The sequence below is a fragment of the Lepidochelys olivacea genome (assembly GCF_965140295.1).
Source record: "Lepidochelys olivacea isolate rLepOli2 genome assembly, chromosome: 1".
In the NCBI taxonomy this organism is placed as follows: domain Eukaryota; kingdom Metazoa; phylum Chordata; order Testudines; family Cheloniidae; genus Lepidochelys; species Lepidochelys olivacea.
In genome coordinates, this window is record NC_140411.1 from 324,431,492 (window position 1) to 324,450,735 (window position 19,244).

Genomic DNA, 19,244 nt, shown 5'->3' on the forward strand with positions numbered 1-19,244 from the left:
TAAGATTCTCTTAAGGTACGAAGTAGTATTCTTTAGATATATGACACGTTAATAGTTACATGTATGAACTGATATTCAGGAACTCTTATCGGATACTTCATAATGACTCACAACAGGACACTGGCAATTGTTAAGAGAAGACTACATTGTTGCTGTTGAACAGAGCCAGAAGAGTTTGCACACACTGCATCAAGATTTTTGACAAAAATCAGAAAAAACCCTGCATTGTTTTGTGAATTTTTACTTCCATTTCTTGCCCAACTCTTGTGCCCAGCATATTACTACAGTTTCATGTTACCTTTACATAAAGGGGACCTGAAAAGTCCAAATTTCCCACTTGTAGAAGCAACTGTAATTCATAAAATCATAGAATATTACGATTGGAAGAGACCTCAGGAGGTCATCTAGTCCAATCCCCTGCTCAAAGCAGGACCAACACCAACTAAATCATCCCAGCCAAGGCTTTGTCAAGCCAGGCCTTAAAAACCTCTAAGGATGGAGATTCCACCACCTCCCTAGGTAACCCATTCCAGTGCTTCACCACCCTCCTAGTGAAATAGTGTTTCCTAATATCCAACCTAATTCTCCCCCACTGCAACTCGAGACCACTGCTTCTTGTTCTGTCATCTACCACCACTGAGAACAGCCGAGCTCCTTCCTCTTTGGAACCCCCCTTCAGGTAATTGAAGGCTGCTATCAAATCCCCCCTCACTCTTCTCTTCTGCAGACTAAATAACCTCAGTTCCCTCAGCCTCTCCTCGTAAGTCTTGTGCCCCAGCCTCCTAATCATTTTCGTTGCCCTCCGCTGGACTCTCTCCAATTTGTCCACATCCCTTCTGTAGTGAGGGGACCAAAACTGGACACAGTACTCCAGGTGTGGCCTCACCAGTGCCGAATAGAGAGGAATAATCACTTCCCTCGATCTGCTGGCAATGCTCCTACTAATACAGCCCAATTCCTCCATTGGCCTTGTTGGCAACAAGGGCACACTGCTGACTCATATCGAGCTTCTCGTCCACTGTAATCCCCAGGTCATTTTCTGCAGAACTGCTGCTTAGCCACTCGGTCCCAAGGCTGCAGCAGCGCATGGGATTCTTCCTTCCTAAGTGCAGAACTCTACACTTGTCCTTGTTGAACCTCATCAGATTTCTTTTGGCCAAATGCTCTAATTTGTCTAAGTCACTCTGGACCCTATCCCTACCCTCCAGCGTATCTATCTCACCCCCCAGCTTAGAGTCATCTGCGAACTTGCTGAGGGTGCAATTCATCCCATCATCCAGTTCATTAATAAAGATGTTGAACAAAACTGGCCCCAGGAATGACCCCTGGGGCACTCTGCTTGATACCGGCTGCCAACTAGACATCGAGCTGTTGATCACTATCCGTTGAGCCCGATAATCTAGCCAGCTTTCTATCCACCTTATAGTGCATTCATCCAGCCCATACTTCTTTAACTTGCTGGCAAGAATACTGTGGGAGACCATATCAAAAGCTTTGCTAAAGTCAAGATATATCACATCCACTGCTTTCCCCATATCCACAGAGCCAGTTATCTCATCATAGAAGGCAATCAGGTTGGTCAGGCATGACTTGCCCTTGGTGAATCCATGTTGACTGTTCCTGATCACTTTCCTCTCCTCCAAGTGCTTCAAAATGGATTCCTTGAGGACCTGCTCCATGATTTTGCCGAGGACTGAAGTGAGGCTGATCAGTCTGTAGTTCCCCTGGTTCTCTTTTTTCCCTTTTTAAAATATAGGCACTATATTTGCCTTTTTCCAGTTCATACTCCCTCAGTGAATTGTACATGCAAATCTTAGTATTTTCAAGTTCACCTAATTATGAATGCAGAAGGACAGACATGTGACTACTAAAACTTGGTGCCCACAGTGATTTGTAATCACAGAAAACGTGGGCATGAACTGTTTGCACAAACAGACAAGTTAACCTTCAGCCCAGTTGAAAATGTACAGGGTTACTCCCTCGTTGCTATGGTAAGAACATGAAGGCATCCTAGAAGTAATTTTAAGAACATATTTTTCAGGCTTGAGCACCATGATTTACACTTTTGCAAAATCTTTTGAACTTTCACAATGTGATTTTTCATAAGAGAAAAAATATCTATTGATTGAAACTTGAGAACTTCAGATATATTAGAAAATGCTCTGTAACAAAGCAATACATGGAGTAATAGCCTTACTTCCAGAGTTCTTTTGATCTCACCCAGTCAGCTCACCCAGAAGCACTACTGCTCATTTTTAGGTGAATCTAGTGTTCAAGTAAGCGATAGCTTAATAGTACTGGTAGAACCAGCCACAGTAAAAATGAGGATACTATTCTACACACTTCTAAAAATGATGGTCAATTGGAAGACTATTAATGAGTCAAACTGTTGTCTTTTATGGATGTGAGTAAATGCCCAACAGGGACTTGCAACCTTCAAAGAATGGGTAACCTAGTTTGGTTAAAATAAGAATTAACACAAAATTATCACTCATGCATTAAAATAAACAAAGCAAATTTGTTTGCTTGAATAAAAATTTCAAGATTTGGCACAGTCCTTCCCTTGGTTTTATATAACAGAACCATCAAACTAGATAACAATGCAGTCACAATATTTGTATAATGTGGCATAAAGCATAGGTATATGCTGCCGTTATAGTGTGACATAGGAAACCAGCAGCAAATACAATCTATAAACTACATATTTAAAAAGCTACATTTTAAAACCATGTTAAGGTTGCAAAATCAAGCACTCTAAGGTAGGAAATGCCAGAATTAAAGTTGCCTGTGTAAGCAATATGATGCAGTCTTTACATTAATTTAGATCACATACAGTAACTAGAGCCTATATCATAATGTTCATTTAGCACATAGGATGGATGGTACCTACAGAATGATCAGCTATTCAATAGTTCTTTTTATCCTCATAATTCAATGTATGAGCCATGCCTTATTTACTGCACTCCATTCAACCCTGCTCCAAAACCAGAGGTGTTAACTTCCTCAGTGGGCTTTTCCTTGGCCCTCATCACAAATGTCTGAGTGCCTCCAAAATGTTAATGAATTTATATTCACAAGACCCTTGCTATGTAAGTTAGTATTATTATTCACATTTTACAGATGGGGAACTGATGCAGAGACACATTAATGTCAAAAGTGTACATTAATTTTGGGCACCCAATTTGAGATACCTCTGGTCTGATTTTTCATAGTATTTGTTCAGTGCACAAATCTGAGTGACTTCAGTTGCAGCTGAGAATTTCCACACTTCTGCAAATCAGGCCCCAGGTCTCACATTCCCCTACCCCACTATTCTCTTTGCCCCAGTCCTCTCCACTCCTGTCCCACTGTCCCAGTTTCCTGGCTCATCAACTCCAGACCCAGCTCCTAGGTCTGTCCTTAGGGGTGGGGCACATGGACGATTGCCCAGGGCACCATGGTCAGGGGGCACTCTGCAGAGTGCTGAAAACTTGCAGAGGAAACGCAGGGGCTGAACAGCTGATCACGGCGGGCAGGAAGCACTGGGTGGAGCTGATCGACAGGGCCCACCAGCGTGCGGGAGGGCTGCGGGGCAGGAGCTGATCCGCAGGGCTGCCGGTGGGTGCTGAGCTATACCACATGAGGAGGGGAGTACAGGGATTAAGGGTTGCAGACCGTGGTTGAGAAGAAAGGGGCACAGTGCAAGGATTGGGGTGCAGGAAGGGAGTGCAGGTATTTTACAAATATTTTCGGACATACATCTCAGATTAGATGCCTGGAATCACACACTATTTTATCAGTGATTATTATCTCTCAGCCGCTCTGCACTGAGTCTATCACCCCCTCTGTCTGCCTGGGGTGTCTCCTTCCCAAATATTTGATCCTGAAACCTTTATGCTGCAAGGAGTCCTTACTCATACACTTAATCCCACTGAACTCATGAACTCATCTGTTCCCAGCTCCTGCTGTAGCTCAGCAGCTCAGAGTTTTGGAACAGCACTACATCTGTGTTGATTTGTCTGTAAACATTTTAATGTTTTGCTGCTGCCGCCAGGAAGAATAAAGAACGAGTCTATGTTCTACCATGCAGTCTTTGTATCCTGAAGGAAAATCACATATGCCAGACTCCTGTTGGCTATATATATATATAGCACATTTTGTGAGAGATAAAGCACGTTTTCTTGCCGATCCCGAGACAGACACTGCAGATGTATAATGTTGTTAAAGCCCAAATGTATGGGTTTATACAGAAGGAATTTGCCTACAAATCAATTCCTAATAAAGATAATTTCTTCAGAATAAGCAGTGGAATCAACTTTTGAAATACTGACTAGCCTAATCAGATTATCATTTTTCTAAAGACTGTTTAGTAGCAGACAATGCATGTCCAAGTGCAAAATGTATACCCCTTATGCCGTAGTTTTTGCACTTTATATATTTTTATTATTGCTTTTTATTTTTTAGCTAACACAGAAGTCGGTAAGTGGTTGTTAAATTATACACTTATATAGTATATATACATATGTATACACACACTATACTATACTGGAGAAGCAAACACTGTGTGTTCTGTATTCTTTTTGATGGTTATTTTGAATATGTTTTTTAAGACTTAATCTCTTGCAACTCCAATCCCACAGCTATGGATAGTGGAAATTCCTGTAATAGATGATGCAGTATCCATCTTGCTTTACTGGAATATGTGAAAGAGTGTATTTATGTTTTAGATTACTTATCTCCTACGTTTTTTTAAAATTACAAATACAAAAACGGGTCAAAAGTCTTTATCTCGTTTGGTTGTTTGAAAATATTAACTCTGCAATAACAGACCAGCAAGAAGGAAAGCCAATCTAAAAATGATCCTTTCTCATGGCATTCTATTAAACTAGCCAGATAGAGCAGTTATAAGAGAGAAGCTCGAGGAAGCAGAATCTTTTACGATGTACAGAAAGATCTGTTGTTCTGTATAGCTTTCTGAAGTTGATTTTTTTCCTCCCTAATCATGTCATGTGATAGTATGACAAATTTCTTGTAATTTAGCAGTTCTCTGTTTTTTTTGTCTTCAGAACTTGATGCCTTGAGAGCAGTGGCTGCTGGCCGGGCACCGAGCTCTGAAGGAAGTGCTGCCACCAGCAGCAGAATAAATTAAGGTGGCAATCCATCATATACCATTCCACCCTTGCGTCTCAGTTGCTGCTGGCAGTGGCAATGCCTTCAGAGCTCAGAGCCCAGCCAACAGCTGCCACTCTCTAGCCGCCCAGCCAGTGCTTAATTTTTGTTGGGCTCTGGCACCCCTTTCAATAAAAATTAAGCACTGGGGAGAGGCAGCAGGGTCCTGGGGTGGTGGAGAGCCAATGGAGGTCAGGGGTAATGGGGGGTGCGCCTCACCCACAGGGATGCCAAAATACAAGTTCGTCCAGAGTGCTACTTTCCCTAAGGCTGACCCTGCTAGCTCCTTATCCTTCTGCATCCCTGGCAAGCTATTTCCTCCTCCTTCTCCATATTACCTGGCCAGCAGTGGGAGTACTGAGAGGACAGGAGAAGTTTCTTGCTCTCAGTTCCTGTAATTGGTACCAGAGCAGCTCCGAGGTGCTGGGAGGAGCAACTGCAAGGAAAGTCATGCTCAGTGACTATAGCCTTGGAATGGTGCATGCCCAGTCACTCTGTGAGGATAGCACTTATGCAAAATTTGGCCAGCACACCAGAGCAGCATGATGGTGAAGCACGCTCAGTACATGAGGAATATTTAGCAAACTGAGCCATAAAACTTTTACAAGTTTTACTGAGCATCTGTGAACTGAGATTTTCAGAGGCTCATAACTTGGCCAAAGTTGGATGGCTTCTCATGGGGATGGCAAGAGGCACATCCCCAGCATTAGGGTGATCCATCCCCCTGCCAAATTTCAAATCCCTTTTCCAAATCTAGAATGTCTCAATTAAATGGTTGCAAGAATTTTATTAATAGGAACAAAACAATGTAATTTTTCCTTCACTCATTCTGAGAAATGGCTAAATCATTTTTGCAGCGTATTTTCCAAATAAATTCAACATGAGGCAGACACCCAGTATGAATAATTTCAGCCCAAAGTTAAAGTTTGGCAAAATTGTAAACAACTGAAAAGAGAGCGTTGTAATGGAAAGTAGCCCCTATAATAAACATCTTGCCAGCCACATAAAAAACCTACCACCAACCAAAAAACACTTCCCTTTTAAATGTCTGCTCAAAGCCATCTGTATAGCTAAGTCAGTTTCACTATGAACACACTGAGCAAGATGGGAGCATGTTTTCAAACACTAGAAGTGGAAGCAAAGAGATTTTATCAATGATATTTATCAACTAATCTCCCAGACAACTATGAAAGAGGAATCCATATGGCTTACTGCCAAATTTTACTATACACTATACACAGATGTTCTGTGAACGACGAGGAATTAAAATATTCATATTTGAAATCTTGGTAGAGCTATTAAAATGTACATTGTTAGAAAAATAGAACATTTTAGGCCATCAACTGAGGGGAAAAAATAAAACCAATGTCCTACTATATTCTTTGTGCAATATAGGACCACTGTGATATAAAAGACAAGGGAATGCATGCTGGTTAAAATTTTATTCATACCCCCCCACCCTCAAATTTCAGATATGTTTGCAATTAAAATACAATTTTTTTTAATCATTGAGAGCCACCAACCCTGACTGTCCTAGAAAACTACATGAACTCTTGGCTGTGGTTTAAAATGAAGAAAAAAATCCACTGAGATAAGGATATAATACTACTACTACCAAATCCACAATCTGGGGGCCCATTCAAACTCTCAAAATTCTCTTTTCAGCTAGTAGGTTCAAAACAGTGACAGGAGAACCCATCTCCACAGTTTTTATCTTGCTGTGTTCATCATTGTGGTGCCCCAGTGCATCTATTTGGCAAAGTGTTGGTTATAACTGCTAAGTAGTTACCATTAAAAGTAGACTATTTAAATAATCATGTAAAGATTATTCTACCCTTCATATAAAGTTCACGGACTATAAAGTTCCTTTAAATTGCCAAGAGAGAATTCTCCTGGCACAGGGAACAGGTAGGAGTTTTGCCAGACCCAGAAGAGGATATCTCCATATTGCTACAAAGATTCTGGCTTTTATTACAGTTCAATTGAGGCTGCTGTAAATTAGAGTTAATTAATTAGAGTTAAGGGGCTGCTCTGGCCCGAGTCTGGGCAACACAAAGATGGCTTAAAAGCTACCCAGACCTCATCCTGATGGACTTTATTTTAAGGGACATTTTAGGGAAACACCATTTCTTTACTCGATTCTTTAAACAGTCTACTCACTTAACAGTGAGCCTGGCTTAGTCAGGAAGGGTAGGTGAGCGCTACAAGAGACCAGGGGACTAGAGGAAGTCCCTGAAGAAAGACAGTAAGAGTCAGTAAGGAGACTGGAACAGGTCTCTGGGGAATGCTGCAGAGGCCCTCCCTGTGAAAAGGAAAGAATCGACTGTATATGTTTGGGACCTTGGAGAAGCTGAATGCGGGAAAGCAGCAAAAGGGGTTTGCTGGCTGGTGTCCCCAGCCAGAGAGCCAGGGCTGAAGGCAAGAGGAGCAGCAGAGGGAGTTGCCTGTTAGCTCTAAACCGGACAGTCAGAGCCAAGGGCCAGAGAGGACTAAAGGCAGGGGAGCAGTGGAGGAGCTTAAGAACATAAGAATGGCCATACTTGGTCAGACCAATGGTCATCTAGCTCAGTTTCCTGTCTTCCAACAGTGGCTGATGCTAGATGCTTCAGAGGGTATTAACAGAATGGGGAAATTTATTGAGTGATCCATCTCGTCATCCAATCTGAGCTTCCAGCAGTCACAGATTTAGGGACACCAAGAGCAGACAGGTTTCAGAGTAGCAGCCGTGTTAGTCTGTATTCGCAAAAAGAAAAGGAGGACTTGTGGCACCTTAGAGACTAACCAATTTATTAGAGCATAAGCTTTCGTGAGCTACAGCTCACTTCCTCAGATGCATATCGTGGAAACTGCAGCAGGCTTTATATATACACAGAGAATATGAAACAATACCTATTCCCACCCCACTGTCCTGCTGGTAATAGCTTATCTAAAGTGATTTCCAGCACAAATCCAGGTTTTCTCACCCTCCACCCCCCCACACAAATTCACTCTCCTGCTGGTGATAGCCCATCCAAAGTGACAACTCTTTACACAATGTGCATGACAATCAAGACAGTTTCACTCCTGACCATCTTGACTACTAGCTATTGATATTCTTTTTGAACCCAGTTACGCTTCTGGTCTTCACAACACGCCCTAGCAATAAGTTACACAGGTTGATTGTGCATGGTGTAAAGAAATACTTCCTTTTGTTTGTTTTAAACATACTGCCTATTAATTTCACTGAGTCCCCCCAGGTTCTTGTGTTATGTGAAAGGATAAATAACACTTCCCTATTCACTTTCTCCACACCATTCATGATTTTATAGACCTCTACCATACTCCCCCTTTAGTTGTTTCTTTTCTAAGCTGAACAGTCCCAGTCTTTTTAATCTCTCCTCCTATGGAAGCTGTTCTATGCCCCTCATAATTTTTGTTGTCCTTCTCTGTACTTTTTCCATTTCTAATATATATTTTATGAGATGGGGTGACCAGAACTGCATGAAGTATGCCAGGTATGGGTGTACCATGAATTTATGTAGTGACATTATATTTTCTGTCTTATTAGCTGTCCCTTTCCTAATGGTTCCTAACATACTGTTAGCTTTTTTATTGTACTGCTGTTTCACATGGAGCAGATGTTTTCAGAGAACTATTCGCAATGATTCCAAGATCTCTTTCTTGAGTGGTAATAGCTAATTTAGACCCTATCACTTTGTATGTATAGTTGGGATTATGTTTTTGAATGTGTTGAAATCACCGATAGGTTGGTTTAGCTGGATGAGCCTTAGACCTAGTGTGGGGACAGTACTGCAGTCAAAGGTAATGCAGAGGAAGCAGCACTGGTTCTCCTCTACCCAATGAAATTACTAAAAGCTGAAATCGTTAAGTACTGGGGGCTAAGTGGAGGAACCTCAGAACATTGCACTGCAGCTAAAGGCAGCAGCCAGCAAAGGTAGCAGCAATGCTAGCAAGCAGAGGCAGCAGCAGTGATCAGTGCCAGCAGAGATCAGTTGCAGAGGTATCACTCAACCAATCCTCCTTCTCAGGAGCAGGAATTAAACCCACCTGACTGCATCCCTGGATTTTACGATGTTGGTGACCACGGACAACCAAGAGTGGGTGCAGCAGAGAGAAAAGGGAAGCAGCATGTTAAAGGGACATTCATCTGTCAGTCTTTCACACTGCAAGATGGGAAACTGAGGTAAGGAATTGCTATCCAAGATAGTGCGAGGTGGGCATTTACTTATTGTTTGCATACTTATGAACCACTGTTGTGGTGTTTTGGCAAATTAATTCTGCATTCCGTCTCCTTTTTAATAAAAGTTTTCTTTTGTTAGATACAAATTCAGTGCTTGCAAGTGGGGAAGTATTATGTAATACTCACTTACACAAACACAGATTTATTAGGATGCAGCATGTACCAACTTCTGCACACATAGGCCGCAATGAATTTCCTGCTAACCCCCTATGTCAGATCAACAACATAATATACAAGACAACTTCACGCTAAGATAAAGATAGTGCACCATCTATTGGTGGAGGTGCTGTCTACACTAATCACTCCAACTCCCCCCCTCCACTTAAAGAAGAATTTAAATAGTAACTCCTAAGAATCCAGGTAGTTTGCCATTTATGCAGGTTTCTGTGTTCATCTGCCCCCTTGAGTCCTATATTCTGTCATGGACATATTGCTTATAGTTGGATCTAGATATCTGTGAGTGCAGAGTTCATGGCCTCTAGGTCAGACCTGTCTCTTGTAGACAGACTGTTGAAGATGGCAGTAAGTTGAGATCCTGAGAACACCCTGGCAATTTCTCCTGCACAACCGGTCTCCCATGACAAGCCACAGGAGCCAGCCGGAGTACGTCCAAATCCTCCTCTGCATCCCTTTGGAATGATTGTTGAGTATCCACAGTGTTTGCCCTCCCCTTTCTTTCAATGAATCAGAACACCAGTTCTTGATGCACTACAAATGGGTGAGGCTCTTGCTTTTTGTATTAGCAAAGATAAGTTGTTTAGTTGCTCCATCACTGTGTAAGGTCCCCTCCATTAAGAGGTCAGTTTGGGATTTTTTCTGGACTGTTTTTTCCAGTTGCATAGCCACATCTTCTTTCCTGAATGGGCCCATATTTTCCCATTTTTCTGGCATCTGGTACATGGCATGCTCACTTCTGGCCTATCTGTTCCACCACCTTCTGGAATTCTGTCCTCAGGTCACTGATGTAGTACTCTGCCATATCACCTACCTGTGCGGGTGCAGGGCTTTGCCAGTTCTTGCTGCCTGAACATCAAGTCACAGGAAATCATGGGTTTGCAGAGTCCAAAATCTCATAAGGAGAGTGTAGCGAGGCAATGACTCACCGGTGCAGCGCCTCCTGCTGGTCGTCTTGGGAATTAGCTCTTCCAGCCCAGAGTGTCCTATGCAGGCCGTGTCTCGCCTGCCACTGGCCCAGCGTCCCTCCTGGACCCCGGTGCCCCTTTTCCTCAGGGTTCTGCCCCAGCAGTACCCCCACTCTGGGTCTCCCCTCCCAAGGGAACCCCCCAACCCTTTAAACCCACCTTGCCTCAGTGGCTACTGCCAGTCGTCATCCAGCCCCCTTTCCCTGGGGCAGACTGCAGTCTGTAATGGCCACCCAACACTGGCAAGGGGGTAGGACCTGCTGCCTTTGCCTATCCCTGGGCTGCCCCTCTGCAACACCAGTACCTTTCTGGGCCTTTACCAAGGCCTGCAGCCTGGGCGTTTACCAGACTGGAGCTCCCCAGCACCCTTTGCCCTTCCCCAGCACTACTCCACTTAGGGTACCTTGCTCTCAGGCAGCTAGCCCATCCCACTCCAGGGCTAGTGTGAGAGTCTTCCAGCTTCTGGCCCTCAGCCCTCTTATAGGGCCAGCTGTGGCCTAACTGGGGCATGGCCCCAGCTGTGGCTGCTTCCCCCAATCAGCCTAGCTTTTCCCCAGCTGCAGCCCTCTCCAGAGCTGCTTTAACCCCTTCAGGGCCAGAGTGGGGTGACCACCCTGCTAGAGAGAATTATTTCATTATTTGTCCCCCGGAATCATTTGGTTTCCAGGTCCTGTAGATCCTCTGTACCAATAGGTACAGCGAGTAATGGATAACTGAATCACAGCTGATGTTGGTATGCCAAGACAACAAAAGGTGACTTTGCAACCCAAATTTTGTTGGTCTTCAATGACTAAGACTTTAAGCAGAGAACCAATGATGTGGTTTACTCTCTCCACTTCCCCATTATTCGCAGAATGAGCAACAGTAGTCCTCACCTTGGTTATCTGGAGATGTCGACAAACCTCGCGTAATAACTGTGATTCAGATTCCTTCCCCAATCAGTGTAGAAGCAGCTTAGTGGACCAAACTGCAACACTACATGTTTCATCAATGCATTCATAACCCTCCGAGTCCCTTTATACTTCTGGGATTGCACCACCACATACTTTGAAAAGGTGTGAGACACAACTGGCAAATCCTGATTTCCAGCTGGTGTTTCTGGTAGTGGGCCTTTCAAGTCAATCTGTATGAACTCCCAGAGCTAACTGTGTTGGAGCATTTCCCCTAAAGGAGCTCTACCTCTTCTTGCTGGCGTTTTCCTTTCTTGACAAGTAAGTACCTAATCCTTAACATCTGCAGCTATGCCTCACCAAAAAAATCTGTCAGATGCCCAGCTTTTCATAACTCATGTGCCTGCTACTTAGTCATTAGGAAGACACTCCTGTATCCTTCTCTGTAAGCTTGCTGGACAAATCCAGGTACCTTCAGATACCAGGAAGTTGGTAACCAGATCAATGGATAATTGGTCCAGGACTGCACTGAACCTCCCTAGTCTGAGTCATCTTTGATAGTTCTGTTGGCACACTGACTATATCAGGATCCTTAGACTGTTCATGCCAGATGACTAAGTTGAGTCTATTCTCACTGCCCTCACCTAGCTGAGGGCATCTGTAACCACATTTTGCTTTCCAGGTTTATGGTGAACTGTGAATGTATGTTCAGTTTGTGAATCCATCTCCACACTAGTTCTGCTTCAGAAGGAACCGCTGCAGGGCACTTAGGCTGTGTACACTGAATTCCATACCTATTAAATTGGGACAATAGGTCTAAGTTTAAGTATTTTCGGGTTCCATTTATTAAATGGTTTACGTATTATTGTGGGCCAGGTTTGCATGTAACCTCTCTTTAGGGAGGGAGATTGGATGTGAATCCTGGGAAATGTTATGAACTTCAAAGGACTATACTAAACAATGTCCCAGACAAGAATGGACTTTTGGGACAAACAGCGTCAAATGGTTTACCTGGGTAATCTGTACGGGAAGGTGAATGCAAATTCTCCATCTCTGGTTATGTAAAAATCCAGCCTTCTGAAGCTACACCCTGATGAGAGGACCACTGTCTGCCATAATAGTTCCTGGAGCATGAAGATCAAAAGCCCAAGCTGTATAAAGGAAAGACTGAACAATTCATGGGTGTGCTAGTTCTGACCTAAGGCTGTTGTGAACTTGTAACCACAGAAAAAACCCTTTGAGAGGTTTGAAGGACTGACGCCTATCAGAGGCCTTGTTGGTGTTGGGACAGACGCTGGCCTGTTTAGGCAATCTGGGTTGCTGGGACTATCACAGTGCAGGCAGGGAACCATGCTGCCTGGAAAAACACTCTGGTCAGAAAGAAGAAAGAGGGAAAGGTCTCCATCTAAGAGAGGTGATGAGTGATGAGCCAGGAGCCTAGAGTAGGTGCCCTTGATGGACCACAGAGGGGAATACAGGTGCATTTGCCCTGAATTGTGACAAACACATCACCTGCTTTTGGGCTCCTGACTCTCCCCTTCTACACAGTTTTGCTTCCACTTCTCTGGGGGACTTAGCTTGTGCTTCTGTGTCCTGCCCTTACTTGCCCCCCACTCCTCAGAGAAGAAAGCAGGGAGGTAATGAGGGAAATGTCACATATGTAGCGACAAAAAACTTGGCACCTCTGGGGTGATCCCACTGAGGTCACACCATTGTCCATGCCTGCCCTTCTCCAAGACCTTGTAAGTTTCCAGAAGGAAATCAGCAACTACTATGTGGAATGACACTAAAAGGTTTCTTTCTCTGAGGTTACCAATACCACAGAGACAGGAAAGGCAGCTGCTGCTCACGTGTACAGTGGCACTGCGCAGCCACACATCAGAAAGAAACTAATTGCTTCCTTCACAGTCTAACAAACCAGGAGAATAGAGTCCTGGCACCATGAGATATACACTGAATGTGGTTCTGACTGGCTCCAGGAGGACAGACAGCACCCAAGTTCAAAGAAGAGAATGGCCCTATCTTGTACATAAGGGAAACCAGTCTTTACTATACGTTGGTAGAATATATTTACTGAATTTAATTTTCTTCCTGTGGTATAATGATGAACATTTTCCTTTTTAATAATTTGGAGCAGGTCATGTGGTTATGACTACTGATATTAGGAAACCAACACATGTCATCTGACAAATCTAGTCTGAGGCCTGATTAAAAACTTTTTAAAAGAAACCTTTTACAACTTAGCTTCATGGATGCTATAGACAAAATAAATCCAGTGATACATTATGATGTGAAACACTAAGCAAAGATTACAAGGTTACAAGCCTTTCTTTTTCTTTTAACTGTTTACTTCGGCAGTTTAGGCAAGCTCTGTTTGCCATATGCACACTTTTTATTTCTACACAAAGCTGTTTTAAACAAACAACTATACTGAGAAAGAAGAGCTATAGAACAAGAGAGATTATTTTTTGTTAACTTTTTCAAAACAGCACTGAAGATACTGCTCTTGTCCAAAGAACATATGCTTTTAAACTCGTTTCTGAAACAAATCCTTTTTGACCCAGAATGTCTGTTTTCCCCTTTATAAAGGCTTGGATTCTGATAGTAACCCTGAACATTGACTAATCCGACAAGCAAACATTGAAAGTTCTCAACTTTATCCATTTTCGCAAGATAAATAAAAATAAAAGTTCAAAATACTTACCTCATATACATTGAATTGTGATTGCCCTCTAGACAATTCCCTATAACTTGTTGTGAATTCTCCAATGAAATCATGGCTAGAAAAAAAAAAGTTTTCAAATCAACACATACACAATATAAACTACTTTTCCATTAATTTACAAAAATACATCTAAAGTGAAGCACAGCTGACACATGAATAGACATGTGAGAAAAGCAATGCTAGCAAAAGACTTGTTATTCTGTTGACCTAAATATAATGTATGTTCATTACTCTTCCCCCCTAAATTATAATTATAAATAGATTTGATTGAATCCATCTGATAGCTTATGTTAACTGTACCCAACACAGAATGAAGAACTAGATTGCAAATTTACAACCAGCAACGAATAAAGACTGTGGACCGTGAACAGAACCCGAAAGGAACTGCCAACAGTCCTCCATTCTCTCTCTGGCTCCCCACTTGCACCATGACAGAGTGCGAGTGTGTGTTTGAGAGAGAAGAGTGGTGAGTCGGAAGGGGAAGGAAGTAATTTGTAATTGGGAAAGGTCAGTCCTAAACTATGCTGATTCGTGCACTAGAGGGGAAGAGCCAAGGCTCTACTCACTCCTTTTACCTGTCCACCTACCTGCTTGGGAGGGGAAATAGTGGCTCTGCAGCTACTGCTCACCCCCGTGTGCTAGAATCCATTGATCACAAGTTCATACAGCAGATTAAGGGAATTCTTTGTGGGGGGACAGACCTCAATATTGATGCAAAAATTATATTAATAAAATTATTATAACCAACTTTTAAAAAGTTTTTACAAACTTGTTTTCACCTTTATTGAATATGACTACAAAAATGTTATAGCCAAAATGCTTGAAAATATGACAAATCACACGTTTAGCTAATTATGTTACAAAATGTTAAAGTTAATAAAAACATTCCAAAAGGTTTCTGCTTCTAGCTCTCAAGGACAAGCAAACAAATCATGTAGCACTTTTAGGAAGGAACCTGATAGTAAGAGTTGTGTTATCAAAGCAATAAATCTAGAGGTAAAGTTGGCCTATAATACCCATCCCCTTCTTTTCTTTTAAAAGAAACACTTGAGTTTAAATCCACACAAAAAGTTCCAAAATTATCCTTATTTCAATAAATGTATTTGTAAAGCATATTGGAAAATATTTATGGTGGAAAATGTTTTACAAAATATATTGTTGACTTCCAACTCACATTTCCACTTAAATCTTTGGTATTTGTTTCTCAAATGTTTAAGATGGCATAAGCTTATTTTAACATTTTATATTTGGAAATATTTTGTATCTAAATGCAAGCCTTCATATAAGAACTGCCTAATATCTTTGTTATATGAGTAGTAAAATATTTTATGTACAAATATAGCAAGACTATATAATGCTAGATTAAATTACTAAATATGTAACACCATTTAAGTACAAAATATTTCAATTAATGGAAAAAAATAATTAATTACTGGCAACACACAAGTAAAACCTCACCCAATGCAAAAATACAAGAAAATCTTCATTTCAAAAATCATCATGTAAAGTTAATAACTTAGGCCAAAGACTTTCCAAGAGTTATTTAATTTTAATAACTACTTTAAGAACCAAAAACTTATATAAGGAATAGAAGTTTGAACTTTTTCAAAACAAAATTTCATTTTCTGTCAAAGTAAACAAATTTTTAAAAATCTCAGAAAATAGAGTTAAAACTAACTTTATAAGTTATCTAAATCTTTTCTGTCACCAAAAAAAGCAATTAAAATGTTGCATATTCATTAACCAAACAGCATATTCAGAAGCTAAAAGTGTCAACTAGCCAATAAAAGCATAAAACCATTAAAAAAAAGTAACAGCAGCCAACTTGAATCTAAGCATTAGATCTCTTCATGTTCGGCATGGAGTCTAGTATTGGGAGTGGTTTCCTGCTGTACTTGGCGACGTGAATCTCTACGTCTACTGGAGGACGGAGAGCAGGAAAGGTGCACAACATATCTTTTCTTTTGAAACAAGTTCAAATGGAGAGTTCTGCCCACGCTCTACAGGTTGACCATGCCCAGCAGAATTACTATAGCCCCAGGGCTTACAATAATTCTTGGGTAAACAAACTTGCAGCTCCTGTTTGGAATTATTATTAGAGAGTAGCTTCCATATTGCAAAGTCCAAGCAGCTATCATACCTTTATTGAGCACTGGAAATTATGCAAAGATTGGGCCTTTTCTACAATAATCTAAAAAGAATATTAGTTGAAACAAGGAAGTAATTATGTGGAACTGTACTCCTTTCTTAATACACATACATAATAGCTATTGACATTATATGCATATCTAATTCTCATTGAAGAACAATTAACCCCTAAAATTGATTTTAAAATGCACAAAATTTTCACAAACCAACTTTAGTGATTGTAATACAGAAATATCTTACCTTCCATCTCTTTCCCAATCATACACCTCTATTTTAATTGTTCTGCAAAAGAAAAATATATATATATATTTTTAAAATGCAAGTTTTCACTAAACACCATGCTTAATTTTTGAAAAAATATGCTAATGAAAATGCACTCTGTTCTGAAAGATTAATTTTCCATTAAAAGCAGAAAGGTCAGACAGTTTGGCTGTTTGCTCAGTTTAAGTAGAAAATACTTGATTGAGCTATTCAGTTATGATTTCCCATTATTTAACATTTTTAGCCATCCAGCAACCTCCAAAAAACATTTCATACCAGCTAAGATTTAATACTAAATTCATTTTAGTCCAAGTAATTTTCTTCAAATAAAAAAAAAAGTTAATGAAAATAAATACAATTAAAATTTCATTAAAGACAAAATTGTTCTTTTTACATGGGATTTATGGGATCATTTCCACAGAATATGCCTGGGATTCAAACACAAAACCGGTTAACAAATTACAAGATTTAGGAGTGTACATTCCTTTCTAATACCATCTCTCACACATTGATAATGCAGAAAGTTCAACAGTGGAGTGCTCCAGAGTTCCAGCTAGGATTGGTGTTATTTAATGTCTATTAATGATTCGGAAAAGGGCATGGACAGTAGGCAGGCAAGATTTGCCAAAAAGAAAAAAAGTTATTTAGGTTAGTCAAAAACTAGAGAAGACCGAGGAACTTCAGAGGGACAATGCACATGTGAAGTAATCATATGAACTACCCTACACATATCTTGGTTCTTAATTAAAAGTAACTAACTACTCAGAAAAAAGACCTGTCGTTGGGGACAGCTCAATGAAAGCCTCAGCTAAACACACTGTAATGGTCAAAATGGCAAACTTGCCCCATATACCTGCCACCTCAGAGGTGGGGAGACTGACTGTGCCAGCAGAGGAAAGAAAACCCTTACCCCTTTAAGGAGCACATCCCTCCCCCCACATGGCCTTGAGGATGGGGGGGGAGGGGCTCTTTGACTGATTAAGCAAGAAGAGGAGGAAGCAGCATAATCCTACTGGCACTTACACACTCAAGCGGCAGGTTTATAAACACTTTCCCTTGTCCAAACTGCTATTCTGCACCAAGGACCAACAAATCCCTTCTCTTTGGGACTAGAGTAGGATCAGGTTTGCCCTTTGGTAGCTGGGATAGAATTACCAAGTTGGCATAGGTGCTGTGGGTATTTTCACCTTCTTTTCAGTGGCTCAGTGACCAGGTGGATAGATTAGATTGTAAAACTCATGTTGTCAAAACATAGCAGGTACCCAGTGCAGATGCTTGTACAATAGGGGTCTGGTTCCCTGATAAACAGGAACGGAAGCAGATTAGAAGAAGGCATCTCCTAAAGAAGATGGGGAATGGAGTTTTGGCTTCTAAATCTGGTGCAGTGAGGAGACAAATCTTCTCTCATACCATCGTCTTTCATGTGAGGAGAGGGCACTGGGATCCCAGCTGGAGGGCTAAGCGCCCTGAAAATGGGGGCTGGAAGGACAGAAGGGGAGGAGAGTGAGAACTTAGCGAGTTGGGGGGCAGCCAACTCCAGGCTGGGAAGGAGGGCCCCAGGGGTTCCTACCAGCTCTCAGGCCCATTCAAGCCCCTCCTGGTTCCACTCCCTGGCCTGATCCTGGGCCCTGTAGCAGCCACTTCAGCCCACCTGGGTGTTGCTCTCACCTCCAAGCTGATGCCCCCACAGCGTGTGAGAGTTTATTTCCATTGCAGGGATGCCCCCCTCTTCTGTTGACACTGGTCCTGGGAACAGTGTGGGGACCAAGTTAAAGGTGTGTGGGGAGGGTGAAGAAAGCCCCCATCCCTCAAGTCTGACAGTGGATGAGTTATAACCAGACGGTTTCCCAGATGTGTTACTTAATAAAGTTACAGCCTAGTTAAACCATGTTCTTGGTATCTTGCCTTTTTTTCCCTGTGGTGTCTGGGACAACATTAGGATGCATATATGGAACGTAAACATGATGCCATTATAATAAATGAACAGAATGCCCACACCAGGATTACCATGTTCAGAACTGGTCACTGCATCCCAAAAAAGTTATAACAGAAACAGACAGGACTTAGAGTCAGGTGACAAAAGTAACTGGAGACCTGGAAAGATTTTCATGAGAGAAACTGAAAAACTGAGAATATGACAGAAGCCCCCCAAAATGAATGGCATGCAGAAGGTAAACCGAATGTTCCATTTACCATTTCTTATAATTAAGGCTAAGAGTCTGTCACACATATTTCTAGTAAAAGTCACGGACAGTTTACGGGCAATAAAGAAAAATTCACGAAAGCCCGTCACCTATCCATGACTTTTACTAAAAATATGCATGACAAAATGGCGAGCTGCAGGCTCCTCACGTCAACCAGTGGGGGCTGGTTTGAAGGTGCATGGTCCCCCATCACTCCGCTGCCTCGGAGCTCCGGGCACCCCTGACTCCGCCCCGGCTAGGAGCTGCCTGCGGGGGAACCCGTCTCCCTCTGCGGCTGGGAGCTCAGGCCCCCGCAGTTCCCAGCCGCCAGGGGGGGCGGGGAACCCTACAGCTCCCAGGCGCTGGGGGCTCAAGTCACGGAGGTCTCTGGAAGTAAAGGATTCCGTGACTGCCATGACCTCCATGACAAAATCATAGCCCTACTTATAATACAAGGACCAGGGGACATTCAGTGTAATTGAAAAGGTTAGCAAATTTAAACCAAGA

The 19,244-nt window shown here is 42.0% G+C and overlaps 1 protein-coding gene across 3 annotated transcripts in view; it reads right to left on the reverse strand.

Annotated features, from left to right (window-relative positions):
• The window catches only part of CPNE8 (copine 8), a 282,884-nt gene that overhangs the window by 127,046 nt on the left and 136,594 nt on the right, over nucleotides 1-19,244 (reverse strand). For all 3 annotated transcript variants that reach the window (XM_084621135.1, XM_084621137.1, XM_084621136.1), the window contains 2 exons: nucleotides 16,534-16,575; nucleotides 14,125-14,200 (listed from right to left, as the gene is read on the reverse strand). In XM_084621135.1, the coding sequence (XP_084477261.1) occupies nucleotides 14,125-14,200; nucleotides 16,534-16,575 (118 nt within the window). The remainder of the gene's footprint in view (nucleotides 1-14,124; nucleotides 14,201-16,533; nucleotides 16,576-19,244) is intronic.